At 53.3% G+C, this 27,270-nt stretch overlaps 11 protein-coding genes across 11 annotated transcripts; 7 read left to right on the top strand and 4 right to left on the bottom strand.

The window, feature by feature from the left end:
* The first annotated feature begins 160 nt into the window (after window positions 1-160).
* Window positions 161-2,574, top strand: EV422DRAFT_527068 (kinase-like domain-containing protein). The gene is made up of 5 exons (XM_053070190.1): window positions 161-511; window positions 591-804; window positions 878-1,061; window positions 1,128-1,207; window positions 1,275-2,574. The coding sequence occupies exons 1-5, from the start codon at window positions 478-480 to the stop codon at window positions 2,431-2,433; spliced, it is 1,671 nt and encodes a 556-aa protein (XP_052926296.1). The 5' UTR covers window positions 161-477; the 3' UTR covers window positions 2,434-2,574.
* Window positions 2,575-3,206: 632 nt separating this feature from the next.
* On the top strand, window positions 3,207-6,518 carry EV422DRAFT_495651 (uncharacterized protein; the record flags this gene model as incomplete). Its single annotated transcript, XM_053067821.1, has 7 exons — window positions 3,207-3,449; window positions 3,625-3,751; window positions 3,830-4,215; window positions 4,417-5,199; window positions 5,677-5,929; window positions 6,013-6,107; window positions 6,288-6,518. Coding segments are annotated over 7 exons (2,118 nt in total), but the record flags the coding sequence as incomplete, so codon positions are not given.
* Window positions 6,519-6,891: 373 nt separating this feature from the next.
* On the bottom strand, window positions 6,892-8,925 carry EV422DRAFT_527077 (uncharacterized protein). The gene is made up of 8 exons (XM_053070191.1): window positions 8,442-8,925; window positions 8,326-8,361; window positions 8,220-8,257; window positions 7,960-8,138; window positions 7,801-7,865; window positions 7,517-7,735; window positions 7,330-7,434; window positions 6,892-7,246 (listed from the first exon to the last, which is right to left on the bottom strand). Exons 1-8 carry the CDS (start codon window positions 8,692-8,694, stop codon window positions 7,110-7,112), a joined length of 1,032 nt encoding a protein of 343 aa, XP_052926298.1. The 5' UTR covers window positions 8,695-8,925; the 3' UTR covers window positions 6,892-7,109.
* Window positions 8,926-9,958: 1,033 nt separating this feature from the next.
* EV422DRAFT_527087 (ribosomal protein L1-like protein) lies at window positions 9,959-12,011 on the top strand. The gene is made up of 8 exons (XM_053070192.1): window positions 9,959-10,569; window positions 10,647-10,793; window positions 10,868-10,936; window positions 11,003-11,120; window positions 11,219-11,308; window positions 11,379-11,417; window positions 11,483-11,539; window positions 11,616-12,011. The coding sequence occupies exons 1-8, from the start codon at window positions 10,198-10,200 to the stop codon at window positions 11,717-11,719; spliced, it is 996 nt and encodes a 331-aa protein (XP_052926299.1). The 5' UTR covers window positions 9,959-10,197; the 3' UTR covers window positions 11,720-12,011.
* A 92-nt stretch (window positions 12,012-12,103) lies between these two features.
* EV422DRAFT_495440 (inducible carbonyl reductase) lies at window positions 12,104-12,958 on the bottom strand (the record flags this gene model as incomplete). Its single annotated transcript, XM_053067814.1, has 1 exon — window positions 12,104-12,958. One exon carries the CDS (start codon window positions 12,956-12,958, stop codon window positions 12,104-12,106), a length of 855 nt encoding a protein of 284 aa, XP_052926300.1.
* A 335-nt stretch (window positions 12,959-13,293) lies between these two features.
* EV422DRAFT_433260 (uncharacterized protein) lies at window positions 13,294-15,058 on the top strand. Its single transcript, XM_053067184.1, has 4 exons — window positions 13,294-13,566; window positions 13,698-13,713; window positions 13,809-14,124; window positions 14,206-15,058. Exons 1-4 carry the CDS (start codon window positions 13,545-13,547, stop codon window positions 14,974-14,976), a joined length of 1,125 nt encoding a protein of 374 aa, XP_052926301.1. The 5' UTR covers window positions 13,294-13,544; the 3' UTR covers window positions 14,977-15,058.
* Window positions 15,057-17,223, bottom strand: EV422DRAFT_433865 (transmembrane amino acid transporter protein-domain-containing protein). The gene is made up of 8 exons (XM_053067189.1): window positions 17,122-17,223; window positions 16,804-17,060; window positions 16,436-16,675; window positions 16,061-16,370; window positions 15,983-15,993; window positions 15,746-15,905; window positions 15,424-15,677; window positions 15,057-15,355 (listed from the first exon to the last, which is right to left on the bottom strand). The coding sequence occupies exons 2-8, from the start codon at window positions 16,813-16,815 to the stop codon at window positions 15,137-15,139; spliced, it is 1,206 nt and encodes a 401-aa protein (XP_052926302.1). The 5' UTR covers window positions 16,816-17,060; window positions 17,122-17,223; the 3' UTR covers window positions 15,057-15,136.
* On the top strand, window positions 17,186-19,010 carry EV422DRAFT_433574 (uncharacterized protein). The gene is made up of 5 exons (XM_053067186.1): window positions 17,186-17,603; window positions 17,851-18,167; window positions 18,225-18,369; window positions 18,440-18,750; window positions 18,829-19,010. Exons 1-5 carry the CDS (start codon window positions 17,407-17,409, stop codon window positions 18,885-18,887), a joined length of 1,029 nt encoding a protein of 342 aa, XP_052926303.1. The 5' UTR covers window positions 17,186-17,406; the 3' UTR covers window positions 18,888-19,010.
* Window positions 19,011-19,059: 49 nt separating this feature from the next.
* Window positions 19,060-20,946, bottom strand: EV422DRAFT_433644 (uncharacterized protein). Its single transcript, XM_053067188.1, has 7 exons — window positions 20,647-20,946; window positions 20,154-20,358; window positions 19,985-20,069; window positions 19,779-19,923; window positions 19,435-19,716; window positions 19,284-19,364; window positions 19,060-19,178 (listed from the first exon to the last, which is right to left on the bottom strand). The coding sequence occupies exons 1-7, from the start codon at window positions 20,807-20,809 to the stop codon at window positions 19,138-19,140; spliced, it is 1,002 nt and encodes a 333-aa protein (XP_052926304.1). The 5' UTR covers window positions 20,810-20,946; the 3' UTR covers window positions 19,060-19,137.
* Window positions 20,947-22,821: 1,875 nt separating this feature from the next.
* On the top strand, window positions 22,822-24,955 carry EV422DRAFT_433610 (uncharacterized protein). The gene is made up of 5 exons (XM_053067187.1): window positions 22,822-23,450; window positions 23,516-23,716; window positions 23,785-23,907; window positions 23,979-24,090; window positions 24,149-24,955. The coding sequence occupies exons 1-5, from the start codon at window positions 22,923-22,925 to the stop codon at window positions 24,724-24,726; spliced, it is 1,542 nt and encodes a 513-aa protein (XP_052926305.1). The 5' UTR covers window positions 22,822-22,922; the 3' UTR covers window positions 24,727-24,955.
* Window position 24,956: 1 nt separating this feature from the next.
* EV422DRAFT_433553 (uncharacterized protein) lies at window positions 24,957-27,234 on the top strand. Its single transcript, XM_053067185.1, has 6 exons — window positions 24,957-25,779; window positions 25,842-25,937; window positions 26,000-26,294; window positions 26,363-26,505; window positions 26,563-26,896; window positions 26,985-27,234. The coding sequence occupies exons 1-6, from the start codon at window positions 25,184-25,186 to the stop codon at window positions 27,081-27,083; spliced, it is 1,563 nt and encodes a 520-aa protein (XP_052926306.1). The 5' UTR covers window positions 24,957-25,183; the 3' UTR covers window positions 27,084-27,234.
* The last annotated feature ends 36 nt before the right edge of the window (window positions 27,235-27,270 follow it).

Consider the following 27,270-nt stretch of genomic DNA (forward strand, 5'->3'; position numbering starts at 1 on the left):
TCACCACTGCTTCATCATACGAACTGGATGTTGCGTTGAGTCGATGGGCACTGGAACATGAGGCTGTCAAGTTTTCTGGTAACAATGTCGATCCCGCCGGCCACAATGCACATGGGGAGCGACCGACAGCAGTGAGTGGATCACGTCACGACGGTTGCACCGACCAAAGCCCCGAAGGGTCTTCGCGTTCAGACTTCAAACCAACTATTTGAGGCTTGCACTTTTGCAAAACACAAGGGCCTCAACAACTCAACGAGACTCACGTCATCCGTATAACTAGCAAACCCTTCCAGACTCTCTCGCTACTTTGAAAACGGTCTCGCCTGGTTTGACGAACGGAGCTGGGCTTTGGAATCCCGCGTTTGAAATTTCGGCAAACTGAAGTCTGGACCAGAGTCTGGACTCACTTCGACGAGCAACCTCAATTGACGCATAGCTACCCAGCACTGGTGGCTGCCTTGCGCCCACGGAGAAGTTATGGGTAACACACAGGCCCGCCCACCGCCCGGGGGTCAGTGTTTCGTTGGGTACTTTTTTCGTCGCATCTTGCTTCTGTCTAACGCATATTGTCCTACCTATAATCATCCTAGCCCCGGTGGACCTGCGCCATTTCGAGCTTCTGCAGTACATCGGAAAAGGGGCGTTCGGGAAAGTGAGGGTGGTGAAGCGGAAGGACACGAACAAAATCTACGCGATGAAGTATATCGACAAGGTGGAATGCGTCAAGATGCGCGCGGTGCATAACATCTTTCGCGAACGGCGGATATTGGAGGAGATTGATCATCCGTTTGTTGTGAACCTTCGGTACGCGGTGCCTGTGGTGACGGAAGTTGGGGGAGCAAGGAAGAAGTATGCTGATTGAAATCCCCGGCTGTAGATACGCCTTTCAGGACGATAGTTGGCTGTTCATGATCACGGATTTGATGGCTGGAGGCGACATGCGTTTTCATATCGACCAGAGGCATGGATTTCCGCATGAATCTGTGAGAATCATGGCGGCCGAGTTGGTGTGCGCTCTCGAATACCTGCATAAGAGGAATATTGTGCACCGGGATGTGAAGGTGAACCAGCTTTGTTGTCCCCGCATCCGTGAAGTTCATGAATTGACTCTTCCTGGCTTGATTCAGCCCGACAATATCTTGTTTGACGAGAAAGGACATGTTCATCTGACGGATTTCAACATTGCGGTGCACTACAATAGGAAGAAGTACGTTTCCTGCTTGTGATTAGGGTGCTGTGATTTGGCAGCAGGTCGCTGATCGCGAGAACCACAGCAAGCTCACATCTGAATCGGGGACGCTGAACTACATGGCCCCGGAGGTTTTTACGAAAGTCGGGTACAGCTGGCCTATCGATTGGTGGGGTCTGGGAATCGTCATTTTCGAAGCCCTGTACGGACGAAGACCGTTCCGCAGCGGCGAGGACGATAATGTTGTCAAGGACAACATATGCCATCAGGAATTGGAATTTCCGGATCGGAATTTGCTCGATGCCAAACCAGTAGAGCTACCGCTAGAGGTGGAAGACTTCATACGCCGCCTGGTTGAGCGCGACGTAAGAAAACGAATCGGGTGCGGAATCATGGGTGTGGAAGAGATTGAAGCCCATCCGTGGTTTCGAGGAATCAACTGGCAAACGGTGGAGAAACTAGAACTACAGCCAGTTTTCGTCCCCGACGCCACGCGCGGAAACTACGATCCATTATTGGATCTGGAAGAAATGTTTGCAGACACCGAACCATTAGCCTACAAATCCAGACAGAAGAAAGCACCGAAGGCGAAATCGCAAGATCTTGCTGTAGTAGATGCGGACACGCCGACAGCTGGAAAGGAAGTTCGAGACGAACGATGCTTGACGAGCCCTATCGAACATAGCGACGAGAACAGCCCTTCCGCGCCAAACCAGCCGGAACGAACACCAGAAGAGATAATGCAGAGGGAGCTCGATTACCTTGACGAGCACTTCAAACACTTTGACTACAGCGTCTACGAAAGCTATAGAGGATTCGTAGACGAGAGGACGATGAGCGTGTCGGAACAAGTTCCGGAGTGGGTCAAAAATCTAGATGAGGCGGGCACATCCCCAGTATCAATACCAGCCCCGCTACCAGAGCGGACATCTATGGCCTCCAGCATCCTGGAGTCCCCGATAGGAACGCCTCCTGCCGAGTTGAGCCGGATGGGCAGCCTTGTGATGAAGACTGTGTGGGAACCACCACGGGCTCCACCACCACCAGAGGAGTTTGTCGGCAATGAAGGGTTGTTCGATCCGGAAAAGTCGACGGGAGATTTATCTTTCCCACGGGCATCTGCCGCGCCAAAGTCAGCTGGGCCAGCTGTTTTCGACTCGACAGCGCCGGGCTGTCACGGCCAGCAGGACTATGACTTGGCGACGATGCACAAGGAAGCGAGACAGTCGGTTGCCACATTATAGTAGCTTTCTCTTCGTTGAGGGGATCTACACTTTTGGACAGGGAGGTTGTTCGGGATCACTGCATGTAGATTTAAGTAGAGGCATAGTTCTTTTTAATAGACTTGTTGTGTTCTTATGGCGGTTGGGATCCGCCGAAGCGCGTTTATCACTGCGCTTCCAATTCGTCGTAGATCCCACCAAACATCTCCCCTGGCTGGCCCCTCTCAGAATTGCCCACTTTCCCACGAGCATTACTTGAGAGATAGAAGAGGTCCATATCATTCTCCACAAGTTTGTTGTTTGTCTAGCAGACACACACACCAGCGCCATGCCTCGGACGCAAGACTCGCTCCTTCGCAGCCAGAGGGGCACAACGCCCTCTCAGCAATTCGCCAGCTTGCAGACTCGGCATTCCGTCCACGGAAGCTCCCTCCAGAGGCCACGCATCCCTCGCTTCACAACCGACTATCGCCACTCCATGGGCCCGGGCACTGCGCCTTCCTTGCAAGTTGTGGGCGTGGAGGGCGAAGACGGGCAACGGCTCGACGGCGTCGCTTTCGATAGTCACCCGTCGCTTGTGAGCGACAGTTCGGAGAACGGGTTGGACGGGCATGAGGATAATGGAAACGAGTCGGGGTTTATGACGGAGGAGGAGAGGGCTGCACAGGAAAACAGCCGGACCTTGCGGGATGTACAGGAGGTACGTTCACCGTCGCCTCGCGGAACGGGAGAGAAGACCTCTGTGGAGTAGAAGTCGAATGTTCCCACTCATATTATCGTACGTTCTTTCGTAGGCTATCAACATCAAGCACCCTTTCGGTCTTCGAATTTGGAAACCAGCACTGTACCGCAAATTTAGGAGTATCGACACGAAAACCTACAAAGCCCTGCATGCCGTACCGGGGGAGAAGCCTGCTAGGCCGTTATACCTCAATCCCGGGAATGTTCTATGGTGTCTCCTCTTTGGATGGTGGATTTCACTGGTGTATGTTCTGGTGGCACTCCTCGTGCTGGCACCAGTCTCGCTTGTGGGCAAGGTCTTTGCTACGATCTGGTTTTGTGGACGCAAGAGAGAGCCCATGCTGTTTGGCATCAAGACGTTCTTGCCGTGGTTCTTTTTGGAACTGGAACATTGCTGGCAATACGCGAAGGTAACGTCTTCCCGTACTCCACTCTCTTCCACCCCCCTGCTGATGTATACTTTCACCACAGGTCCTGTTGAACATATCTGGATATATGTTTTGGCCGTTTGGAAAGTTCATTGCCAAGAGGCGCATGTATCATATGATCTTTGAGCAGGAGGATGCGCTCGACGGTAGCCACGCCGATGAGCAAACGAGTCTCTTGGGCGATTACGACCAGGAAACTCCAGGAGCGCATGAGGACACTTACGTCGTGGGCATCTCGGACGAGTCAGTCCCTTACGACTCGCAGGAAAGGGCCGTCAACGGGTCAGCACCCAAGTTCTCTCCCCATCACGGAGATGAAGATGCTGGAAACCTCTCGGACGAATCGGAGGATTCGTGGCGCGAATATCAGTCCTCGAGCAGGCGGTACAGCATCACAGTTTCCCGGGCCATTCATTGGCAGGAGTGGGTCCCACGATGGATTCGCAAATTGTACAGCGCAGGCCTCTCCGGTTGTCTATTCCGTCTCTGCGTGATCGTATTGATTGGCCCACTTCACCTGGTGATCACATGCGCATGCACGTTCTTCGTCTTCTCTTTACCGATGGCAAAGCTGAACTACGTCTTGCTCAAACACCTTCTTCGACACCCATTGCAAATCTCGGCACATACGCCTGTCAATGCGCCTAGTCCGGGGGACAGACCTAGCCGTAGAGCAGCGATCAAATCCCGCGCCTCTGCTGCTTGGAGACGGACAAGTCAGTATATCTGGCGACCAGCTTCGATTCTGTCCGATACCGCCCAGCCGATCGCCATTCCTACGACTCTCGGTACACCCACTGTTATGCCTACAGGCGCCGTCGCCCAAGGACCACAGCTGGCACCAGAGTTCCAAGTTATTCTTTGCACGTACAACGCGCTAGGATGGGAGTACTACAAGTACACCATCGATGGGATCAACATCATCTTCATTAACTTGATTGCCGTGGTCGCCTTCGCCCTGCTCGATTTTTACTTCATCGGACCAACTTTCGGGTTCCACGGTATCGCCTCCATGAACGTCATCTTCTCGGCCAGTCTGATATCCTCGATCCCGCTGGCGTATTTCATCGGAATGGCTGTCGCTTCCATCACTTCCGAAACCGGTTCTCTTGCTATTGGTGCTGTCATCAATGCCACTTTCGGTAGTATTATCGAAATCATCCTTTACATGCTCGCCTTGAGTGAAGGAAAGACACGTGTGGTTGAGGGAGCGGTCGTTGGGAGTCTTCTCGCTGGACTGCTCGCATTGCCCGGTGTGTCCATGTTCTTCGGCGGGATCAAAAGGAAGGAACAGCGCTTCAACGCCAAAGCAGCTGGGGTCACGGCCACCATGCTTATCATGGCGGTAGTTGGATGTTTCACGCCGACGCTGTTCCAGGAAATCTACGGTACTCAAGAGCTCACGTGCTTGACATGCCCTAAACTTGGGGCACTAGAAACCGCTGATGCTCCCACAACGCTGCTACACAGGTGCATTGGGTGCAGAATGCGGTCTACCCCACCTTTCCGTGACTCCATTTACGTTGGAAGCACCAGGTATCTGGTGTACTTCTGCAGTGGTCTGCTTATCCTTATGTACGCTGTCGGACTCCTGTTCACGCTCCGGACCCACTCCCGTGTGATCTACGCCAAGCCGAAATCCAGCAAGCGAAAGAACAAGTACCGGAAGCACCGAGTGAGCAGATTTGTGAAGAGGAGCGACACTGGCGGAGTTGCGCCGTCGCCGGCATTATCCGCTCAAGGAGTTCCTCACGAAAAGGACACATCCGGCGCAGGAACTCCATTGGAAGGCCCCTCAACGCATTCTAGGGGTTCCGTCCACAGCACGCTTCGCGGAAGGAAGACAGCATTCCGCACATCCCAAGTGCCGTCCGAGAACAGCGGGGAGCCAAGTTTGAGCGAATATCCGTTCCCCTTCGTCAATGGAGAGCATCTGAACCCGGAATCTGCTCGATCTTCCTCGCCCAGTAACCGACGCTCGTCAGAGGTCCCCAGCACTCCCATGTCACCTTCGCTACCTCCACGCCGCAGTGTACATACAACTGGCGGTGTCATCCTCGTGCAGGATCCAGATCCGGTCGTCGCTGTACAACAGGGCGATGATTGGGATAGTGCGTCGGCTCATTCTTCGGATGAGGATGACGATTCCGTGGCGGACGGAGGGCATGATCACCCGAACTGGGGCTTGACCAAGAGCGCGATCGTTCTGCTGGGATGTACGGTGCTGTACTCCCTCGTTGCCGAAGTTCTGATATCCAGTGTGGACAGTGTCGTCGAGAAGATGGGGATTGGAGAGAAGGTTCTGGGAGTTACGTTGTTCAGTTGGGTTCCTCTTGTGACTGAGTTCTGTGAGTACCGTGGTTGATGCACCATTCGATTCCGTCCCGGTAATTTACATACGTCTGCTGATAATACTGTTATATCTCCTCAGACAACGCTATTGCCTTTGCCATGAACAACAACATCGCCCTTTCTCTCGAGATCGGATCCGCGTACGTCATGCAAGCCGCGATGCTCCAAATCCCCGTCATCATCTTCTTCTCCAACATCTACTTTCCAACAACCCAAAAGCCCATCACGGTCCCCGACCCAGATCCCGACCACGACCACGACATGTTAGCCACTTCAGCCAACCGTCTTCCGAGTTTACCGTTACGCAACCTCTTCAACCGCGTCTTTGGGCCAGGGTCTCCGTCGTCGGCGGAGATGCAATCCGCCTCCCAACAACACGATTGGACCCGCGCGGGACCTCATCACCACGCCGAAGGGTTCACGATGATTTTCCCGCGGTGGGACCTCTACGCCGTCATATTCGGCACCTTTATCCTCACCTACATCTACATTGAGGGTAAGGCCAACTACTTCAAGGGGTCTATGCTTCTTGGGGCGTATGCCGTGTTGTGTGCCGTCTACTTCTTCGAACCGAACTGGGATTGAGAGGCGGCTGGTATCTTTTGCGGCATTGGGCGGAGCTCTGCTACCTTCGTCGTGCCGATATTTTTTTCGAGCCAAGCGTATTGCGTATTTTGTCTTCTCCACATCGTTCTCGTAACGCGTTTCTTGCGAGTCTCCCTGCTCTCGTGGGGCGCCTTCTGTATATAGCTTTTCACACATATTCGCCTGTGTAGCCTCCCTTTCGTTCCCATGTTTTGCTCCCCCATGGCCGCCTCGCCAAATCTGGTCGCTGTATCTCTGTCAGGCCGTCGATGCATTTCCTGTGGATATTGAATCAATTTTGAATGTGGCATTACACCTTAGATCGAGCGATCCTCAGATTCATGTAGGCCAATATGATGTAATGAATCCTTTACGACTAAGGTAACACTCATAGAACTGGTACAGAGGGAAACTCCACTAAAAAGAATCGCGCCTTGATATCCGGAATGTATAGAAAGGATCCGGGTTCTACTGCGATGCGAGCACCTATTCTGAAGACATCTACACCGACTCCCTTGCTGCCATCGCCAGATTCGGTACGCTCGCTTCCACAAATCAGGAATCCCTCCGTCGTCCTACGACCTATCAACTCTACGCCGACTTCCGCCTCTTTGGTTTCGCAGCCACCAAAAACTTATGCAGATCGCACTTGATCACGCCGCAGAGCGGTTTATATGCGAGACGATTCACTTCAGGGAAGAAGACTACGCCTGCGGCGCGTTCGACGGCTAGAGAGCGAGTGAGTGAAAGATATCATGAGCAAGTGATGCGAAGGATGCCCAGGGGCGGACGGGAAGAGGTGCCAGCTTACCATCCAAAGGCAAGACAAACTCTTGCAACGGTACGTCGCCGATCTCTGTGTTGGGCAGGACAAATGTCGCCATGGCTTCGGTTTTGCCCTTGACGCCCAAGACAACTACCGAAAAGTGGCGGTCAGTACAGGACCCGGATACATCAGAAAGATCACATTTGGACCCGTGTATCATCGCCAACCAAACCTTTATAGAAATGCGTCGGAACAGCAACATTCGGCGGATTCCCAATCATCTCATACTTGACATAATGCTTCCCATCGTCTTCCAACTTGGGCAGGTACAAGGGTCCCGTAATGACGTAGACGTCGTCGAAGTCCTTTGTGAGGGTGCGCACGAAATGCTCAAAGTAGAACCAGTAGTTGCGATTGAAGCCTTTGCCGACTTGCGGGCTGATGTTTGTCACTTTTTGGAGGAAGGGGTGAATTTATGCATAGAGGGGAGGGTGGGTGGGTTTGAATTGGGCTTACAGAGGAAGGTTTCGTCCATGGCGTCTTGCGATTCGACCACATCTGCTGCCGGGACGAGATGGCCCCTGTAGCGTGCGGATCATCACATCAGCAGATGCCCTCCTCTTACGCAACCCATCCAATGCAACGATCGACTGCTAATGCATGCATATAGCCAACCTATCGAACCCTGATCCCACGAAATCCTTCAAATGTGCGCGAAATAGCCGAGGAATCTGCTGGTCTTCCCGGAAGGCAGATTTCTGCCGGTCCGGCTTCTCCTCATCCAACGCCGCTTCGAGTAGGCCCGCTACTCCAGGGTTCGCCGCTACAGAGCGAGCTGTCAAATGCTCTGCTACCTGTCATCCGCACGAGAGGACGCTGTTTGAGCCACAAATGTGCGAGGCGGGGGACGGATGCCATCAAACTGCCACTCGTACCCAGTTGGGGTTGCGCAAAGACCTGTTGTAAGAGCCCACTGTACAATGAATCCTCTCTTAGTTTTTCTGGGTCTCACCCCAGGGTCTGCATAGCAGCATAGCTCACCGTACGCCGTCCGATACAAGAGGTCAGAAACCGGGCCTAGACAGCCAACGCTGTTTATGAGTGAGCTGACTAGCTTGCGGAAAAAAGGTAACCGACCGCCCAGCCTCAGCTTATACCTGGGAACCCATATTTCATTATTTCCTTCGCCGCGGTCATATGAGCCGGTACTCCCAAAGTTGGCGGACTCGAGACCGGCACATGACTGACAGGCCCCTCGGACGCTGGCGGCGGCCTCACATTCGGCGTTGCAGGTGCACGAGTGCCGAGATGATATAGCGTTGCCGCCGTCACACCTCCCAGTAGACCGCTGCCGAACACCAGTAGACCGCTGCCGAAGACGCCTAGTGTGTAGTTCCGTATGGACGGCATTATGCCTTTGGAGATGTGTGCAGGGCTGGGAATTTGTCCCTCCTCCTTCAGCGTTCAACGTGTCAAGGAGGTATATAATGGTGCACCATGCAACATGACCGCTTCATGCCTAGACATTACAGCGCTGTCCGACGCTTTTGGGCTACAACTTATGCTTCGCCCATGGCCCATGCCCACTAGGTAGCCGACTTCTGCCAAAGTTTGTCCAGCTCCGCATACGCGATTCCGCCGTACACAAAGGCCGTCTTGTCAGTGCCGTACGCTTTCAGAAGTCCTCCGTTCTCAAATCACAGTGGGACATTCCAATTGTCGGCCATGATGTGCCATGTCTCAAAATCTTATATTTCCCTGCAATCTGTGTATTTGCCAAAAAATCGTAGTATTCAGAGAGCGACTATGACGAGGCCCTATTGGCTTGAAGGCTTGATATCGTTCGCGCGGGCTGCGTTTCCAGCGCCTTCCTCGCTTTTCCCAAGGGTCGCCGTGTTCGCATCTTGACCTCGAATGGCCGTCGGGCCGAATGTGCTTGTGGTACGCGTTTCTGTGGTTGGAGCTAAGCTGTTTTCGGAAGGATGTCCAAGAACGACCTGAAATGGGAAGTAGTCTAGTGATTAGGACAGTCCTCGCAGGAAGAAGGAGAAACTTGCACCATTATATACCTCCTTGAACTGTTGGACGATAGGCTTCTCACGCTCGTCGATGTCAGGCATGTTGAAGAGTGGTGGTGATTGGATGTTTTTTGGTCGAATATGTCAATCTACTCGAAAAGATAGCGGGTGCTCTGTCCATGGCAAGCGCTTTATACTACATTGTACCCTCTCACCGAGCAGGTATGGCGTCACAGATACGTTATTCAAGTTTTGACACCATTTCGACAGGACCACATGGTATCTCCCCGCCTTTGGAGTTGTTTCTTCCGCGATATTACTTTGAATGGAACTTACCTGACTATGGGATCCGCAAGGGTTCCGACTTCTTGCGCAATGCCAAACTTATTGGGCATTGACGGTGAATAGGTATATGGAGCAAGTCTCTCCGATACGGCGACGGATGCTGCATTATGCTCCGTACGTCCATCATCTTGTCTACATGCTATGTCAAACTGAGGAGCTTATAGACCGAGGAAGTCTCCAGAGTCGTTACGGCTGACAACCTGAACATCAGAGCTACAGTATACGGTGACTGCTTTGGCGGCGCAAGGTGGGCAGCTGAGGGTAAGACTGGCTTCGATGCGATGTGGCGCGTGTGGCTTTTGCACGGCGAGGCGCCACTTGGGGCAACCTCCGCGAACTCGCAACCTCAACATCACCCATTGGGGACTGTTACTTCGGTGGTTTCAAAAGCCATAACGCTCTCGCCATCAAGGGTAGCTTGGCCTAAGTGGTTACGTAGTAGTGAAGCCGCCAAGACTCGCCGCGAAGCGACTGACCGCGGAAACCTGTCTGTTTAGCGTTCCATTGAAGAACGACATTGAACGGACGCATTGGACAGCGAGCAAAGAACATGTCGCTACAACAAAGCTTCAGGTTAACGAGAGCGGTCGCTCAGAGGTCGAGGGGGTCAGCGAGCTGCTGTTCGTTAGCAGGGGAGCGCTGCGAAGGTCTGCAAACACGGATACTACCCACTCAATCCCGACAACGAGATCAGCGATCTTCCCACAGCACGCTGGCTTCGCTACGCACACCATTCCTATCCACCGCCATTGTTTGTACATCCACCTCTGTCCTTCGTTCCCCCGCATCTCTCCTTCCGTCGCCAACACATGTACCAGTTCGGCATTACGATCGCCAAAAGTACCTGAAACAGAAGAAGGCACTGAAAGCCAAACAGAACCAAGAGGACATCACGCTTGAGGATGGACTGGAAGTGTTTCGCGTATGTTCGTGCGGATGTATCGAATTTGGGGTTTTTTTTGAGATTGGGGCTGATGGAGATATGGAACTGCTATGTAGAAATATTGTCTTGGCGAAAACAGGCTCTTCTCCGCGCACGTACAGGTCTTGAGGCAGGAAGAGGGACAACGGCCTATTCGAGGAGACGTAGCGCTACCAAATCAGGTCTCGGCGGAAGATAAGGCCATTACGCTCGTGTTTGCCACGGTAAGCGGAGATGAGATAGACTCAAAGCCCCGGCGGCGCAGAGCGAGTCACTGACATTCAACATCCTACAAAAGGGAGAGGCAGCAGATGAGGCGAAGCGATTGGGTGCTCACATTGTCGGAGGAAAGGAACTCATTGAAGAGGTACGTATCAATGTGCGGCAGATGAAAGTCGAACGAGATCCCGATCTGAACCTCTCTATCCAATAGATCAAGGCGGGCAAATTGGACTTCGACAAAGTGTTATCTACGAAGGAGATGTTCCCAGCAGTCATTGAAATCGCGCGTATACTCGGTCCCAAGGGGCTGATGCCAAGTCCTGCTAAGGGTGGGTGTCATACACTGATTTGGTGATGGCCGAATATTGCTCCACGTGGTCGGAGCTGTACTATATCACCTACGCATACTGAACTCCTTCGATTATAGGCACTGTATCTGACGACATATCATCGATGATGAGTTCCCTTCGTGCTGTTACGAAATTCGAAGTGGACCCGGACGGTTTTATACATATGGGTACGGTCGCTGATTGTTCCTTGGAAAGGGCGTTCAGCAGACGCTTACTTTTATCGCTTTGGTATTTCAGAGATTGGGAAAACGTCGTGGTCGGATGATAAGCTCTTAGGTAGGCCGAATGTACTCCCGGATGTCGTCTGTGGGCAGTCTGCTGAATGCGCGTTGAATCCATAGATAACATCAAAGCGTTCGTGGCGGCGGTGGTGAGTGTGCGACCGCCAAAGACAGATGGTAGGTTCCTCATATCATATTGGTGTGCATCACGTTCCATCCGAACTCACACTGATACTCTCTCGCCTCCATGTAGCCACGAAGTTTATTCAGAGCGTGAGCATCTCTGCAAAATACACGGCAGGAGTGAATCTGCCACTGAAGCCTTTCAAAGCGCTTTCGGGTACAGCTAAGAAGTGATAGAAAGAGAAGCATAGAGATGGTAGCATAGATTTGGGCTACTTCTGAATGTGAATATGAGCGTCGAACGCGCATGCTGAGAAGCCTAGTATTCAGTATGGAGTCGGGGGAGACGGTCGGAAACGCAAGGCTGCGGACGTAGGGGTGAACGCAAGCCTCCATGTTGGGAAGTCGCGGTAGCGAAGGCGTATGAAGACCTGAAGTAGAGGCGTGAAGAAACAACCACATGACAGACACACCTTTCATATCCTCCTGCTCATACTGTAAAAACCCATCGCTGCTTATGGACCACTCCAGTAAGAAGATCGATTGAATTATACTACATCTACATGCGCGGCATAGCAGACGTCCTGCTCAAAGCTACTCATGCAACCTATTACTGCTTCACCACTCGACATGCTTCCGATCTCTGTAAAATAGACCGTTTTCCAACTTCCCACCCTCCAAAATCTCCTGCTTGTCTGCTGTTGCCAACCACACCGGGGTTTTGGCTCCATCCTCTACACTCAGATGTGCGGCTTCTCCGCCCATGTTTGTCCTAACCCATCCAGGACAACATGCTGCAACCAAGATGTTCTTGGATGTGATTTCTGGTTGCCTAGCGAGCACTCGGGAGAACGCGGTGACCCCAACTTTGGACACACCGTAGGCCTGTTGGGGCCAACCTTTGCTTGCGTATGTCCCGTCCGCGACCGAAGCGACGAACTGATCCATCAGCTTGTCGAGGCCGTCAAGTGTCAGACTCTTGGATGAGAACTGGTCTTGAAGCTCCTTGGAGACTTGTCCGAGCCTTCCCATCGTGGAGCTGACATTGACTATCCTGCCATTTTCGGGTATGAGAGGCAAGAACGCCTGAGTTGTTTTGCGGGTTCCGGTATAGTTCGTAGTGACGGTCCACTTGGCAATCTCCCCGTCGAAAGCGCTTCCCTTAGCGGCGACGCCCGCATTGTTGATCAGCACGTTGACGATGCCCGCCTCGCTCTTCACACGCGCAGCGGCGGCATTGATGCTCGCCTCGTTAGTTACGTCGAGGTGCAAGAATGCGATCGACGTATCGGCTGGCAAGCCGTTCTTCAGCTCGTCGACGGCCTCGTTGCCTCGCTTTTCGTCGCGCGCGGCGAGGTAGATGAGAGAGCTGGTCGGGCGGTGGGCCAGTTGAGCTACGATGGCTTTACCAATACCTTGGTTTGCGCCAGTTACGATGGCGACGAACTTGCTGGTGTTGGGTGCGGACGGCATTTTGGCGGTTCTTCGGGTCGAGAAGAAGGATTTGAAGTCTGATGACTTGTAACGTCTTCCGGTCTGGGTGGTGGGTTCTCGGCTTTGGCAGGCGTGCCTTGTATGCGCCGATTCTGGGCCAGTAATGAATCCAGCTAAGCACTACGCGTAGCTAGTGGCTGCTTCCTATTGCATCGGCCCTATAGCCATGTTGATAAAGGTGTGGAGTCGTCCAATGGTCACGGGGGTTGCCACCATGTCATCTAGGCTTCATCAGCTTCATACCCAGCTGAGTTTCGTCCAGAGGTATTCGCATTCGAAAATATAGGGGTCGACGCGTGATGAATGTTCGGACGATACCAGGGACGATACCAAAACGCAGGAGGAAGCCAAGGCCTATTGCCCACTGAACTCGTTCGGAAACAGCTCCGTCCAACGTACGGATACGTCGTCCAAGGAGGGCGCTCTCTGCTAGAGGAGCAGGATTCTTCTAGAAGAAGGACTCCCCGTCGTACACTCCCATTCACTCAAGGCCGTTCCCACGAGCGATACATATACATAGCACCGGTCGCACCGTGTAATAGCGGGGCAATTAAGAACTGTTCATATGACCGGCATGCTCACCAACGGTACGAATGGTGTGGTGGTGGATGACAGCCCTCTGCGAATCGCATTCTATGTCAGTGGACACGGTGAGTGAGATTGTCTCACGCGTCAACTATTGTGGCCAGACTTTCTAACCACCGATCTCGTGGTCTAGGGTTCGGCCACGCTACGTACGGATTTTGCATACGGTGCTGAGACTCAGGAGAAGGCTGATCGCCGTATACTGATCAGGATGATCCTTTTCCTTCCTCGTCGCCCAGAACAGCCGCGCTGTGGTCACGATCAAAGCCCTCGCCACCCTGGGGCATCACGTCGTAATCGTTAGTTCCGCGCCACCGTTCATCTTCCGCGACACGATCGAGTCATGTGCCAATTGCGAGTTGCGGAGTATAGCTACGCTGTGTCCGGGAGTGATACAGAAGGATCCGGTAACGGTGGATGTTGCGGAGACGATGCGGCAGTTGGACGTGTTTTGGACGGACGCGAAGGATGTTGTTGGGACGGAGGCGGAGTGGATGAAGGGGGCGAGGTTGGATGTTGTTTGTTTGGATGCGCCGTTTTTGCCGGCTTCTGTGGCTAAGGTACGACTGGGGAAGTGGACATCTCGAATAACGCTCTCGGAATTTAGCCCCATTCACCCCTCCGTCTTACCTCATACACAGCAACTAGGCATCCCTTCCATCCTCCTCACCAACTTCACCTTCGACGCCATCTTCTCCGCCCTCGCCAACACCCCAAAAGCCACCCACCTCGTTTCCCAATGCACCTCCATGTACAACTCCACCGACCTCCTCCTCCGCATGCCGGGCCATATCCCCATCCCGGCCTTCACCCACCGCCCAGATCACATCATCGACATCTCACTGATCGTGCGCAAATCCCGCGAATCCCGTACAGCCGTGCGAGAGATGCTGGACATCCCTGTTGACGCGCCGTGCGTGCTGATCACGTTTGGCGGGTTTGAATTGGGGGAGGATGTGTTGACGGAGGAGAAGGTGTTACCCGATGGGTGGTACGGGTTGCTCGCGTGCCGATCCGCGGGGGCTGACGCTTTGGGGCGATTACGGCGTATCCGCACGGACAGGTACTACATGCCGGATTTGATCAACGCGGCGGATGTGGTGATGGGGAAATGCGGGTATGGGACCTGCTCGGAGGTCGTGGCGCATAACGTGCCGCTGGTGTATGTGCCGAGATCGGGGTTTGAGACGGAAGAGGAGGGATTGGTGGGGAATCTGATGGGACCGTATGGACATGCTGTTGAGATGCCGCAGACGGACTTTTATGCGGGGAATTGGGCGGGGTATATAGCGAAAGCTGCGGAGTTGCGTGCGCAGCCTGTGAGGGAACAGATTGCGCATGATGGGGAGATTTTGGCTGCAGAGACGGTGGTTGCTGTTGGTAGACGGAAGTTTCCTGGACTGAGGACGTAGGACTTTGAGAATGATGTTCATTGTTTTAGGGACGGTGGTCCCGCAGTGTTGTTATGTGCATGCATCTAATGATTCTATGTAAATTGAGTGTGTTGCTCCACGTCGGAGTTTCCTCGCTCCGCAATCCCATTGCGTTCCTCGTCGTGTGGCCTCCGTCCACTCAATGCCCACCCTCCCCCGTGACCCCCAACGTCACCAAACTCGTAATCATAATCACCACTCCAAAACAGCCCAAAAAGATAGCGCCCGCCCGCTTCGGGTTGAACCGGGCGGGTCGGTCCGACTCCCGGTCTTCTTGTGTGCTGTACTTGTAGTAGAAGAGGCCAGGGAGGATGTAGCAGATTGTTGTGGAGCCGGTTGCGCCGACGAAGGCTAGGACCTGAGGAATAGAGAAAAAATTGGTCAAGATCTCGCGCACGTACGCAATAAGCAGACCGCAGGACATACCGTAGCCAAATTATGCAACACCAACGCCAAAAGCAAGCTGCTTCCCATCAACCCCAACGTCATGGCCACCCAACGAGTCCGCCCAATCTCGCCCGGCAGCGCAGGAACCTCGTCCACCGCGCATCGGTGGGACTGCAAGTTCGTTATTATCTTGTCCAGGGATGCTCGGGCCGGGTGGCATTGGAGCGGGTAGGAGAGCAGGACGAGGAAGACGATGGCGAGCTGGCCGCCTGTTATTAGGGCGTTTGCGGGATCTGGGATGCAAGAATGGATGAGGCTTGGATCTGCGGGTGGCTGGGACACATGCCGACAGAGATCTTACATTGTCCGATGATATTCGACGAAACAGTGTTTCCAAACGTCAGATAGCCCAAAACCGCTACGGTTTGATAGACAAAGAAGGCGGTGCCTACGGATGTGACGACGACTTTCCGCATGCGCTTGTGCTCGTTCTCAATTAGTTCGTTGTACACCGAGAAGATCTAGTGTGCATTCTGGTCTTGTTATGTCCTGTTCCTGGGTAGTACGATGATGAAAGCGAGCTTGGTTCAACACTTACATTCTGATGACCTGGAGATGCAAACTCCGTTAGTCGTCATCTTCGTGTAGTGCTTAATGATGAGCCTCTATCACTCACATGTGAACGCAAACACAAATATAGGAATCACTCCAAAAAAATGGCGATCCAGCTTAAACCACTTGATCTCATCCCAATGCACATGCGGTGGCATTCCCTCTTGCGGAGCGAAGAAGTACGTCACCACGATGAACACAAGGTAAATCACGGAGAGCAGCGCAAATCCTGATGTGTATCGAAGCGAGTCCAGCCGTCTCAAAAAACATAGCGGCGACACCAGCAGGAGGCAGGCGATGAGCCAGAAAGTTTTGCTGAGAAGGAGGGAGTCTGGAGACACTTCTGGATGGAAACCTAGGATAACTCTTGGGAGCTGCATCGTATGAACTTTTATCAGCCACCGTCCACGATGCCGCCAGAGCAAAAGGAACGGCATACCAAGTCTCCACAAATAACAAGATACGATATTGAGACGCCGAAGCACTTGACGGCAATGGCCACGTCAAACCAGACCGCCGCCCCTGGATAGGTTATTTTCGCGCAGGAGTTGAATGAGGACGTCCGCCCGACTTTCGAAGCGATCTCACTAAGGAGAAGTAATCCGAATGCTGCTGCTGTTCCCGATAAGCCAATAAGAACGATACCGAAGCCAAGACCGACGCGCGCTAGTGCTGAGGGCTATGTGCGAAGCGCCAAGAGAAAGCCAGGTTAGGCCCCCATAACGGTCATATGCCGGCTCACAGCGGTTCTCGTGCCTCGTGCTGATTTCCTCCCCTCTCACTGACAAGTGCCAAATAAATCCATACCATGGCCAGCATTCCGCTCCCCAAAATAGTGTTCCCAATGTTGATACACGAGCTCGCAAAAGACCCCGTGGGCTTCCACTCATCATATATCTCAATGGCAACGTCTTCCTCGTCGTCCTCGTCGTCGGCTGCACTAGTGACTGATCGATACGTTCCATAGCTCCTGGTTGGCGATACGCCGGGATTCGAACTCCCTGCGGAGTGGAGAGACTCTGAGGACCGTGGGCGGCGGTCGAGATCGTCTGCTGGTGGCCCGGCTCCGTTTCGAGAGATGAGACTTTCGGAGGAAATACGGCCAGCGGGTGCTGTTGCGGCTACCTTTGCGTAGTCTCGGGGCATTGTTCGAGAGGGTCGCCGTGGGGGTCTGCTGTGGGGGTGTTCCGGTTTACTTCCCCTATATATACAACCTTCGCAATTGCCAAAGTGGAGAGCGAGTTCGCGAGGCCTCCCCTCCGCCTGAAACCAAAACGAGAGCGCGTGTGATGAGAGCATTGATGACTCACCGCCCGCAGTCACCAATTCGTCGCTTCCAACGCTTCCCCATCTCTACCACCATACAGTAACTTCGACATTGCGGCAAAACAACCACCACACACACACACAATGACAAACTCCACCCCCTTCCAACCTCCCTTCGAGCTGTCCTCTTTGCTCCACTCAGGCTACAGCAACCCAACCCTGCGCCAATGGCAGTCCGCGGACGGAAAAACTATCACAAAGAACTCGCTCATTTACCCGGTGTTCATTCACGATAATGTCGACGAGAAGGTCGAGATCGCGTCTCTTCCCAACCAGTATAGGTATGGTGTGAGTTTCCGAGCGATAGCGAGCCCAGTTGCGCCGGAGTCCGAGTGAAGCGAGGCGGAAGAATGCTTGAGGGGTTTCCGAGCGAGGGAGGTGCAAGAATGCCCGAGATTCCGAGCGATAGCGAGCCCAACATCCTCGTCGCGAGCGGAGCGAGCCGAGTATTGTTTGTTGATGGTTGATGGATGGTGGGCTGACGTTCGACAGTTGATGGGTGACACATACTCTTGCATTCCCCCACAGGTTCGGAGTCAACACCCTCAAAGCCCATTTTGCGCCCCTCGTCGCAAAGGGCTTACGAACAGTAATGCTCTTCGGCGTCCCCACCACCAAGCCAAAGGACGGCAGAGGTTCCCTCGCAGACGACCCCGAGGGCCCCGTCATCCAAGCGATCAAATTATTCCGCAAAGAGTTCCCGCAAGTGGTTGTGGCGTGCGACGTATGTTTGTGCGAGTATACGGACCATGGGCACTGTGGGGTGCTGAATGAGGATGGGACGATCAATAATACGCCGTCGATTGGGAGGTTGGCGGAGGTTTCGTTGAATTACGCGAAAGCAGGTTAGCACGAGGTCGTAATTTAAGCGTCGGCAAATTTCTCACACCGGTGGATTGTAGGATGTCAGATAATAGCCCCGTCGGACATGATGGACGGCCGCATCAAAGCCATCAAGCAGATCCTCTACGACAACGGTCTCGGCTCGAAGGTCGCCGTCATGGCTTACGGAGCAAAGTTCGCCAGTGTGTTCTACGGACCATTCCGGTACTGCCTCACTCACCTCTATAACGGCCCACGTAGTCTCGATGTCACTAATCCCATTATCCCTATCCAGTGACGCGGCCGGCTCAGCCCCCATCCAAGGCTCCGGCGACCGTAAATGCTACCAACTCCCCCCCGGCGCCCGGGGCCTCGCGCGGCGGGCCCTCTCCCGCGACGTAGCCGAGGGCGCCGACATGCTGGTCGTCAAGCCCGCATACCCGTACCTCGACATTGTGCGAGACGCAAAGGAGCTGTGCCCGGATCACCCGATTGTGATTTATCAGGTGTCGGGGGAGTATGCGATGCTATGGCATGCGGCGAAGGCGGGCGCGGTGGATTTAAAGGCGGGGGTTTTGGAGAGTTTGGAGTGTGCTTTGAGGGCCGGTGGGTATCTCTACGTGGGGTTTGACTTGACTTCCGCGACATGACTTCAATGCTGATCGGTTCTCTCCTTTCATACAGGTGCCAACATCCTCATCACCTATTACACACCCGAGCTCCTCGACTGGTTGGAGCAGTAGCGCACGGGAATGTAGTTCAACATACCATAGCATCGCCAGATTTTGGGTTCATCTCTGATTCGAATGTAGCCAAAGGCCGTGAATTTATTATATAGAGTAACATACGCCATCTTTATGCTAGCCTTAACGCGCTGGTGGGGCTATCAACACTACGACCTGAATTACGAGCTTGAATCGGCCTTGCACTGCTAGCTACGCTATTCCTGTCGCGGGCAGACCCGCCGTTTACCTGTCCAACAATTTCTCATGCTCAGCGAACCTGTTTCCGCAGTACAGGCAGTGCGCGATCTGCTGAAGGACGAGGTTTGCGAGCTCAGATGGTTGATTAGCTGCGTTGAGGTAGGGTATAAGCCTGATGCACATCATGCCAGCAAGAAGGAAGAAGAAACAACGTACGTGCAGCGAGCTTCCGTCCACACCCCGTACACGTCCGCAACCCAACCGCTCCCAACGTCGATATCGTCGCCGAACACCGTGCTAAGAACATCAACGTGACATCATCAGCACACACCGCCCAAACCCACAGAATCCACAAACAATCACATACTCCAAACATGCCCAGCCGCACAAACCCCCCTCTCAATCCCCGCCAACCCCACCATCTCCCCACACGCAACACACGCTTCTCTCGCGGGCAGCGCCTCACTCCCTGTACCGCCTCCGGAAACTAGGGCCCGTTCGAGGTCATCGGGGTATAGGGGCGTTGCGCGATTCCTGAGTTGGGTGCAGCAGTCTGCGAAGGCGCTCAGCGTGCTCTCGTCGTGGGATTTGGATAGGCAGAGGGTGGCGTAGGCGTCGGTGAGGAGGCCGATTTGGGTTGTGTCGTGGTCTGATTTGAGGGGTGTGAGAAGTGGGCAAAACTTATGGGCGCTGGCGGAGGATTGGTCTTACCGGTCAGTGTGTCGGTATTGGAGACGTAGGCTTTCAGGAGGTGCATGGTTTGAGAGAGGTAGTAGGCGGTTAGTCGATGGCGGACGCTGAGTTGTGATGCTCGAAGGGATGCGGTGATTTCCTTTGATATCGATTTAGCCTGGGCCTAGTGGAATGGGTAAGGGATGAGTGCCTGTTATTCTCCGTGAGTGGTGGTGATGACCCACCAGTAGATGACCGATAAAGTAATCTTGGAGCCGCAACACGTTAATCTTCGGGTTGCCGAAGAGTGCTTTGCGATAGCCGTTCAGTCTATAGTAATTTGCATTCAGCGTTGTGTACGAGATCCCCACAAAAAACGAAGTGATAGGCGCATCAACGAGGGCAGCAACCTACACTGCATCATCAGCACTCGGCGCCCTCGCGCTAACATTCCGCCATTCCCGAATAAGATGCGAGTCGTCGTACGAGTCACAAAACTCATTGAACGCCTTTTGCGCGAGAGACGTAAATGTATCTCCCGGTTGAGACCATTGCGCGATATCGGCTAGGCAGTATTGGATGATGTCCCATAGTATGTAGGATGATGAATGGGATGTTACTGCGGAGGTTGCGCTTGGTCAGCTGATTTGGGGCGATGACATGTACATGCAAATCGGAGAGCCAGCCTTACAGGTATCTGGCAAACGCAGCAGTTTGCTGAGCTGCACAATGAGATCCTTCTCGAAATCCTCCACGCCTTGCGCGTAAACAGGTCGGACGGTCACAAACGATATAAGACGGTTCGCGGTGTGGTATACAAAATCGTTTGGCGAGGCCGTGCTATGCACAACCATTCTGTCAGCATCCCTGGATCGAGCGCGCATACACTTGATCAAAAAGCCCTTACTGGAAAACAACAGCATCAAACAACCCATTCGCAGATGACGCTGCCCCAAAGATCCGGATCTGCTGCCCCTGTCTCGGCTGACTCTCCTCCGCGTCATTATCTTCCGCCGCATCCTCCTCTCCATCTGCGTTGTCGTTGCTGCCGAGTTGCAGGAGATCCTCATACAAGTCGTCGGTGCTCTCGTCGATTATCCCTAGCCGCTCGGCGGCGCCTTCTTTGATGGTGGAGACGGTGAAGCAGCGGCCGTCGACGGTGAAGACGCGCATTTCGGAGGCGTCCATTCCCCAGACTACGCCTGGTGTGTGTGGTATGTTGTTAGAAGTTTCTCCCAAACTCGGACGAGCACAGCGTCGTCTATTCCCCATGTGAGCGCATGGATTGTGCTACGCACCGGCGATGGACATGATCTTCGGAAATGCCAGGCTCAACGTGCGGCCCTCGCTCGTTGCCATCAGATCTTTCGCAGCAGGCGGGAACCAGATTGTCAACGTGCGGCCTTTACAGATGGCAACGCATTCTCGATCGGTCTGCGCTTATAACGTCGTAAGAATGTCGATATCTGGCAGTGACGAGGTTGGGGTTCCTTTTTCTCACCATTCCCCTCTGAGTTTGCACGAGGGTAACCGTCCTCCCATCATTCTTGTGCAGCGCTGAGACCAGCCTCATGGTGCAGGAAAACATGTTTTCCAGGTCGATGATAACTTGCCAAACGGACACGGTGCCATCGGCTGATGCGACGGTCAGGTACGAGGCTGCGAACCGAAAAGGTTCTCAGCCCAACGTGGAACCGAGATGGGACGTTTTCTATCGAGCAAAGCACGTACAGATCTGGCCGTCGTCCATCGTTTGCCATGAAGACCAACTGAGTCGGCTGACCCATCCGCTCTGCACAGTCTCCAACGCCACTCGCGATATGGAGACCCCTTTTTGGTTGCTGAACCTATGACCCTTTCTTTCAGCGAATGCGGGATTTGCGTCGAAGCACAACAGAAATATGCACCTCCATAAGCTCACAGATCCATCTTTGGCCCCCAATGCGATTATCCCAAATGGTTCTTTGTCGGGCGAAGGACAACATGGTGACCAGGCAATCGCTGCGGTGCCATACATCCTTAGTATTGCGCCATCTCTGATTCATTTGTCCATAGCATAATAGTATCTCACATTTTATGGATAGCTGATTGAGCTCTTCGACCGTCAGCTCATCCAGGCCTCGATCTCCCGATAATTCCGCCCGGTAGAGGGCACTCAAATCTTGTAACTACCCTCAAATGAACGTCAAGATTTGACGCGACTTGATTGAGAGAGACTAGATCGAACCTGCTCCCAGGATGAAATTGCAGGATCCGCATTTGGCTGCCAGATAATGACAGAATACAGCGTCGAGACTGTTGCTAACAAGCAGCTTCAAATGAACCATGGTAAGTCGGAAAGGGGCTCGGCAGCCAGATTGTAGGTCCGCCGCGCATACCTACCCCCCCAAATCTGAGAAACCACTTGGCGACCAAACAGCTTGATTGAAGCCATCTTTCCAAACTTGCACGGCTTTTATGTCCTCTGCTCAGCGATTTAGTCAGTGTCGCATCCGCGTTCATATGCGTTCCAGACGGCGGAATACCATCTTCAGCTAAAAGCAGCAGTTTCAGAAACGCGCTGTCCTTATTATTTCCTGAGGGATTGCTGATTGAGGTGCGGTGGTACTCAAAAGAATCCTCGGCCTGATGCGGAGTCTACCGGTCCCTGAGAAAGTTAGTCCGATCCAGGGAATTGAACCACCTGTGCGAAACCGTTTCTGTGGATTCTCTAACCAGCAGGAATACAAAGGACAAAGTGGTTACTGCGAGCTGGTTGTCGTCTGACCACGCCAGACTATCAGCAGTGTTCGGACGAGTCTTGAGGACAGCTGTGCCTGTTGACATGTTGGTCGGCCTCCACTGTGTCCTCGCAAACGGCCTGTGGGAAAGCCATTTCGTCTTTGTCCGAACCCTCTTTCCTGTTGACGCGCTCGTCAAGAATCCCGTAGTGTGCCGCCCATTCACGGGAGGAGCTCACTCAGAACCCATAATACCGTAAAACGAGTCCCATACGAACGGCGCTCAGGAGTCAGCAACCCCAACTTCGCTTGGAACATGCATGGGAGTCATAGATACCGGGTCTTCTTCTCTACTTGAAAAGTAACTCAGTTGTTCCAGCGAGTAGACAAATATAGTAGGCAAAACACACGTAGCAAAGTTTCCCGGTTTGCACCGAGTTTACAACCAGAAAGCGAAGTCCACATGAATGGAATACCCAACGAGCAAGTAGGTATCCAAGGAACCAGGATGAACGACGATGAAGCAGCGCCTTCCGGCCCGGGTAGCCCATTCGTTCGAGAGTCCACGCCGATGTTCACCATTTATCGCGACTCGGCCACGCACCGCTTCCGTCGCTACTCCGGCGACGAAGACGACGACGACGAAGAGGACTATCAACCGAGCACCCCCAAAGCAAAGCCGGTTCATAAACGACATGCCGCCAAACCCATTCCTATACAAAGACCCTCGTCCGCTCACAGCAGACTCTCTATGTCGATGGAGTCGACAGGCGCTTTCGGCCAAAATCGTATCGGATCCCCTTTATTTCAAAGCTATCGGCCTTCTATATCGACGGGTCTGCTGGGGTCTCGTCGTAATTCAGATGGAATGCTTATGGATGATCAAGGAGGTGATGCGGATGCCATGGCACTGGACAGAACACCCCGGAGAGACTCCAAGCGTCACTCGCTCTGTGGGAGGTCACTGTCCCGAATAGCCGCCCTTCTGAAGGTACGGGTCTTACTTTGGCGGGAATCGTGAATGCGAAGTTGCTGACGTTCTCTTGAACACACCAGGATGAAGCAGACCCTTTGGACAAGGAGATTGCACACGAGCGCGCCATCAACACCAGCAGTCTCTCCCTTCCACCGGTTAGCTCGGAGGACACCGATGACATGATAGATGACATATCGCCTGATTTGCCGGGAGGCACTTTTGAACCTGCAACACCACGTCATACCAGACCTCTTAGCATCAACACAAGTGATTTCAGCCGGGTACGTTTTCAGATGCTCAATCTTCGAGTCGCTGGGCTTCAAACCTGACCAAATCACGCTCCCTTTAGCAGCCTTCCACACCCGAGGACGTTCACCCGGTGACGGTCCGCACTGTCGCCATCCCGAATTCAGCGCTGAAAGATCCCGCTACCTATGTTTCGCATTCATCCAAATTGAATCCTGAAAATAATGTAAGCTGGTGAACGAATGTTCTTAGGTTGATCCTGGTTTCTCACACTTGCTATTTGTCTACATTTCACAGTTTGCGTCGAAGCATCACGATATTATGGTGGCCTCCCCCTGCCTTTCACCCATTCATCCTTCGATGATATCAATGTCACCAAGTGCAGTAGACAGGAAAGGGAAAAGAAAGCGTACGTTCCATAACCATGGTTGCATTGATTCGGACTTGCGTTTACTGACTTCTACCAGTGTCAACAGTCTCCACGGACTCGGATCGGTTTGAACCATATAAGCGCCATCATCGCATGCCAGCATCGCCCACTCTTCATTCGCCCACCATAGGTCATCCCTCCACGTCATCCGGCAACGCCAGTCTGAACGGGGCATCGTACTTCACATCTCCGGCGCCTGCGACATCAAGGTCGACAGGGGGAACCCCTCCGCCGTTTAGCCTGCCGATACCCCTGGTCTTTCAACGTCAACGATCACCGTCGGTCTCCAGCGCTGCATCAAGCGGAATTGCTGCGGCATCAGCGATCCCGAACTGGGCTACCGGCTTTGAACGGGCGTCGTCTGCTTCTTCTTCAATGTCATCTTCATCAATGGGAGTCACAGCGCAACCTCTATCGGATGCAGTGGCCGGTGGCACAGCAATGACACCGCAGCCACAGCACTTGTTCATGTCGGGGTCGAACTTGCAACATATCTTTCAACAAGGCAATACGGCACACCCTCTGGTCATTGCTAGTCCAAGGGCTATGGGACAGCGACTTAATCTCACCGGCACGCAGGAAGGCTTCACGAAAATGAGTATCGCCGACCCGTAACGCATCTTCGACACCCAAGCCAGCCTCCAGATCCGCTCACCTTCGCTCGCAATATACATTTTCAAATCCCTCACATAGCCGATATATGGCGTCTCTGTTTCTAATTCGGTGATTTGGTTTATAGTAGATACCCGCCAAGGCTCAAAGCTCTGGCATTTTTTTTGTAAATACATAGTTGTTGTTGTTTCAATCCGACGTCGCCTTCAGGCGTATATGAACTTCAGTTCCTTCGCAGTCTCCGGAGCTCTGTCTTCAGCTGCCCCTCGTTCGTAAAACGCGTGCCCCTCAGGTGCCCCTTGTCTGCACGGAAAGTCCTTGCGCAACCATACCGCGAAACGAGGACTGTTGAAGAACATCACGCTTGGTCTTTGCAGCGAAACGCAGGGGGAAGCGGACACAGGGAGTTTGGGTGCTATGTCCTCATCTTTGGTCAAAAACTCAGGTTCTGCATCGTAGCATGGTTTCGGACCAGTTCTCGGACGCTCTGGACGAAATGGACGTGGACACGCTGCCAGCCCCCGTCACCACGCTGGACACATGCGAGAGATCAATACGCCGGAGGTCTCTCCCTCCATTACCCAGCACGGCAGAGCTTTCAGAAGGAGAGTCGTCACAGCGCGGACGCGTAGCAACTACCGGTCGCAAGCGGAAAACGAGCGTTCTATCTCAACTCACCAGGGAAACCAAGCTAGCCAAAGAGCGGGGCTCCCCAGCTCCCAGCAGCAGCAGACCCAAGCGGCTCCCGTTCGCCGACCTAGCGAACTACGATGATATCCTCTGCGACCTGCTGGTCGACTCCCTGCACCTGGGGTTCAAAACGCATAAAATGAACGGCGATTTTTATTGCCCCGACGCTTCACCGCACGGTGGCGTTGATGTTTTGGATGCCCCGAGGAAGACGCCCGGGTTGGAGAGGGAGCAGAGCGATACGGAGGCTGTTGCGGCGGCTGTCATTGATATCGTGAGGAGATATGTCATTGATGAGAAGAGGCTGGATTTGGCTGCTCAGGCTCTGTTGACGTGCATAACCATTCCGGAGGATGGTTTTAAAAGGTGGGTATTGCGAAATATCATGCAGAGAGGGGTTCCGCTCGGCAATAACTCCGCCTTGATAGTTTTGGTACCATGTCTGAGGCGCTTCAACGATCCTTCCAAGTTTTCGTGCCCTTCTTCCGTGGGAAAACGCCTGAGCAATTGCAGGACTTCACAGAGTAGGTGGTTGCATGCTGGCTAGTCAATCTCCGCAATCACTTATCCGCACATCGCAATCTAGTCATGCGGGACGGTACTTCGGAATGTATCACCCAGCCGCGGGGTATGAAGTAGCACAGACCAACCGATACGGCAGCTCAGGGAAGGTGGAAGCGTGTCTACGAGCGACACGCACCTTCGCGGTTGGGGATGAGATGCGATATTGCACCGGGGTCATCGCCGAACTGGATCAGAGCGAGGAGGCATATCTCACCGATCGAGACTTTAGCGTCATGTTCTTGACAAAGAAGGAGTGCTCTTGCTTGTTCCTTGGCCCGGCGCGGTTCATGAACCATGATTGTGATCCCAACGCCAAGGTACCGATGTATCTCTGGCTGACCGCTATGAAAGTGACGTATCTCACACGAAGAATGTGATCGAATAGTTCATCATTCTGAGCCTGAAACGGAATCTCATCGGCTTCAAGGTGCTGAAACCGATCGAAGTTGGAGACGAGATTACTACTTTTTATGGCGAGAACTACTTTGGAGAAAACAATAAGGAATGCCTATGCGGAACTTGTGAACGGTGCGTTTCATATCGGCGGCCAGATGCAATATGGGTATGGGCTAACCCGTGAGACAGATTGCACAAGGGAGCTTTCACCAGGCACGACGCCCTGCGCGAGATATTACCCGATGGGGAATACGAGCTCCCCATGATTGCCAAACTGAGGAAGAACTCGGCCCGCTCGCACACGTGGTCATTCGAGCAGAACTTTGATTCCGGAACTGACTCTGCTGATAAGAAAAAGGATAAAGATGACGCTAACGTGCCCAAATGCGCAACCTGCAATGAAGGGCTCCTTGCGCTCAATGCAACTCCGGAAACGGACTGTCAACGGTGTATGCGCCATGGTGAAATTTTCGGCGTACGGTGGCCGAATAGGAAGGGAATAAGACGGTCGACCACCACCAATGTGAGTAAATGTGGCAACTTGTCACATGCTTGTATTCCTCCTGAATTTGGGCCTGATCGCTTCTCGGTTTTCTCTCTGGCTCGTACAGGCCTTGGAAGAGGCCAACGTCAACTCGAGTACGGAAGACTCTGTCACTGGCAACACGACATCCATGTCTGATGTGGAGAACACAGAAGGTGAGGCGTGAGCTCGTCTCTCGTTGTAAATTTGTACTTATGTTGAAGTTTTATTGTGCACAGACACTCCTGTTGCGAAAAAGCCGCGGAAACGAGGCCCACGGAAAAGGAAGAAGGTGAGCTACCATTCGAAGGCGCTGACCAGGGCCCAAATGCTGACGACGCTCGTTATGAATCTCAGGAACCTTCCGAGCCCGT

Source organism: Fimicolochytrium jonesii, assembly GCF_025526975.1.
Source record: "Fimicolochytrium jonesii strain JEL569 chromosome Unknown EV422scaffold_9, whole genome shotgun sequence".
NCBI lineage: Eukaryota > Fungi > Chytridiomycota > Chytridiomycetes > Spizellomycetales > Powellomycetaceae > Fimicolochytrium > Fimicolochytrium jonesii.

Excerpts from the sequence above, each read along its gene's own strand:
- EV422DRAFT_433644 (XM_053067188.1), bottom strand. The coding sequence starts at position 20,809 with ATGAGGATCTCCTGCAACTCGGCAGCAACGACAACGCAGATGGAGAGG. Across the intron at positions 20,359-20,646 it reads TTTGATGCTGTTGTTTTCCA|TAACATCCCATTCATCATCC; the intron begins GTAAGGGCTTTT and ends CAACCTCCGCAG. Across the intron at positions 20,070-20,153 it reads CCGAGTGCTGATGATGCAGT|ACTGAACGGCTATCGCAAAG; the intron begins GTAGGTTGCTGC and ends AAATTACTATAG.
- EV422DRAFT_527087 (XM_053070192.1), top strand. The coding sequence starts at position 10,198 with ATGTCGCTACAACAAAGCTTCAGGTTAACGAGAGCGGTCGCTCAGAGG. Across the intron at positions 11,121-11,218 it reads GATGCCAAGTCCTGCTAAGG|GCACTGTATCTGACGACATA; the intron begins GTGGGTGTCATA and ends CTTCGATTATAG. Across the intron at positions 11,309-11,378 it reads GGACGGTTTTATACATATGG|AGATTGGGAAAACGTCGTGG; the intron begins GTACGGTCGCTG and ends TTGGTATTTCAG.
- EV422DRAFT_527068 (XM_053070190.1), top strand. The coding sequence starts at position 478 with ATGGGTAACACACAGGCCCGCCCACCGCCCGGGG. Across the intron at positions 805-877 it reads CCGTTTGTTGTGAACCTTCG|ATACGCCTTTCAGGACGATA; the intron begins GTACGCGGTGCC and ends CCCCGGCTGTAG. Across the intron at positions 1,208-1,274 it reads GTGCACTACAATAGGAAGAA|CAAGCTCACATCTGAATCGG; the intron begins GTACGTTTCCTG and ends CGAGAACCACAG.
- EV422DRAFT_433610 (XM_053067187.1), top strand. The coding sequence starts at position 22,923 with ATGAATGGAATACCCAACGAGCAAGTAGGTATCCAAGGAACCAGGATG. Across the intron at positions 23,451-23,515 it reads GAATAGCCGCCCTTCTGAAG|GATGAAGCAGACCCTTTGGA; the intron begins GTACGGGTCTTA and ends TGAACACACCAG. Across the intron at positions 24,091-24,148 it reads CAGGAAAGGGAAAAGAAAGC|TGTCAACAGTCTCCACGGAC; the intron begins GTACGTTCCATA and ends GACTTCTACCAG.
- EV422DRAFT_527077 (XM_053070191.1), bottom strand. The coding sequence starts at position 8,694 with ATGCCGTCCATACGGAACTACACACTAGGCGTCTTCGGCAGCGGTCTA. Across the intron at positions 8,139-8,219 it reads CTTTGCGCAACCCCAACTGG|GTAGCAGAGCATTTGACAGC; the intron begins GTACGAGTGGCA and ends TGCGGATGACAG. Across the intron at positions 7,866-7,959 it reads GTGGGATCAGGGTTCGATAG|GGGCCATCTCGTCCCGGCAG; the intron begins GTTGGCTATATG and ends CGCACGCTACAG.
- EV422DRAFT_433865 (XM_053067189.1), bottom strand. Across the intron at positions 15,678-15,745 it reads GTCGAATATCATCGGACAAT|ATCCCGCAAACGCCCTAATA; the intron begins GTAAGATCTCTG and ends CTTGCATCCCAG. Across the intron at positions 15,356-15,423 it reads TGTTGCATAATTTGGCTACG|GTCCTAGCCTTCGTCGGCGC; the intron begins GTATGTCCTGCG and ends TCTATTCCTCAG.
- EV422DRAFT_433260 (XM_053067184.1), top strand. The coding sequence starts at position 13,545 with ATGACCGGCATGCTCACCAACG. Across the intron at positions 14,125-14,205 it reads TGCCGGCTTCTGTGGCTAAG|CAACTAGGCATCCCTTCCAT; the intron begins GTACGACTGGGG and ends CCTCATACACAG.
- EV422DRAFT_433574 (XM_053067186.1), top strand. The coding sequence starts at position 17,407 with ATGACAAACTCCACCCCCTTCCAACCTCCCTTCGAGCTGTCCTCTTTG. Across the intron at positions 17,604-17,850 it reads TCTCTTCCCAACCAGTATAG|GTTCGGAGTCAACACCCTCA; the intron begins GTATGGTGTGAG and ends ATTCCCCCACAG. Across the intron at positions 18,370-18,439 it reads GTGTTCTACGGACCATTCCG|TGACGCGGCCGGCTCAGCCC; the intron begins GTACTGCCTCAC and ends ATCCCTATCCAG.
- EV422DRAFT_433553 (XM_053067185.1), top strand. The coding sequence starts at position 25,184 with ATGGTTTCGGACCAGTTCTCGGACGCTCTGGACGAAATGGACGTGGAC. Across the intron at positions 25,780-25,841 it reads CCGGAGGATGGTTTTAAAAG|TTTTGGTACCATGTCTGAGG; the intron begins GTGGGTATTGCG and ends CCGCCTTGATAG. Across the intron at positions 25,938-25,999 it reads CAATTGCAGGACTTCACAGA|TCATGCGGGACGGTACTTCG; the intron begins GTAGGTGGTTGC and ends ATCGCAATCTAG.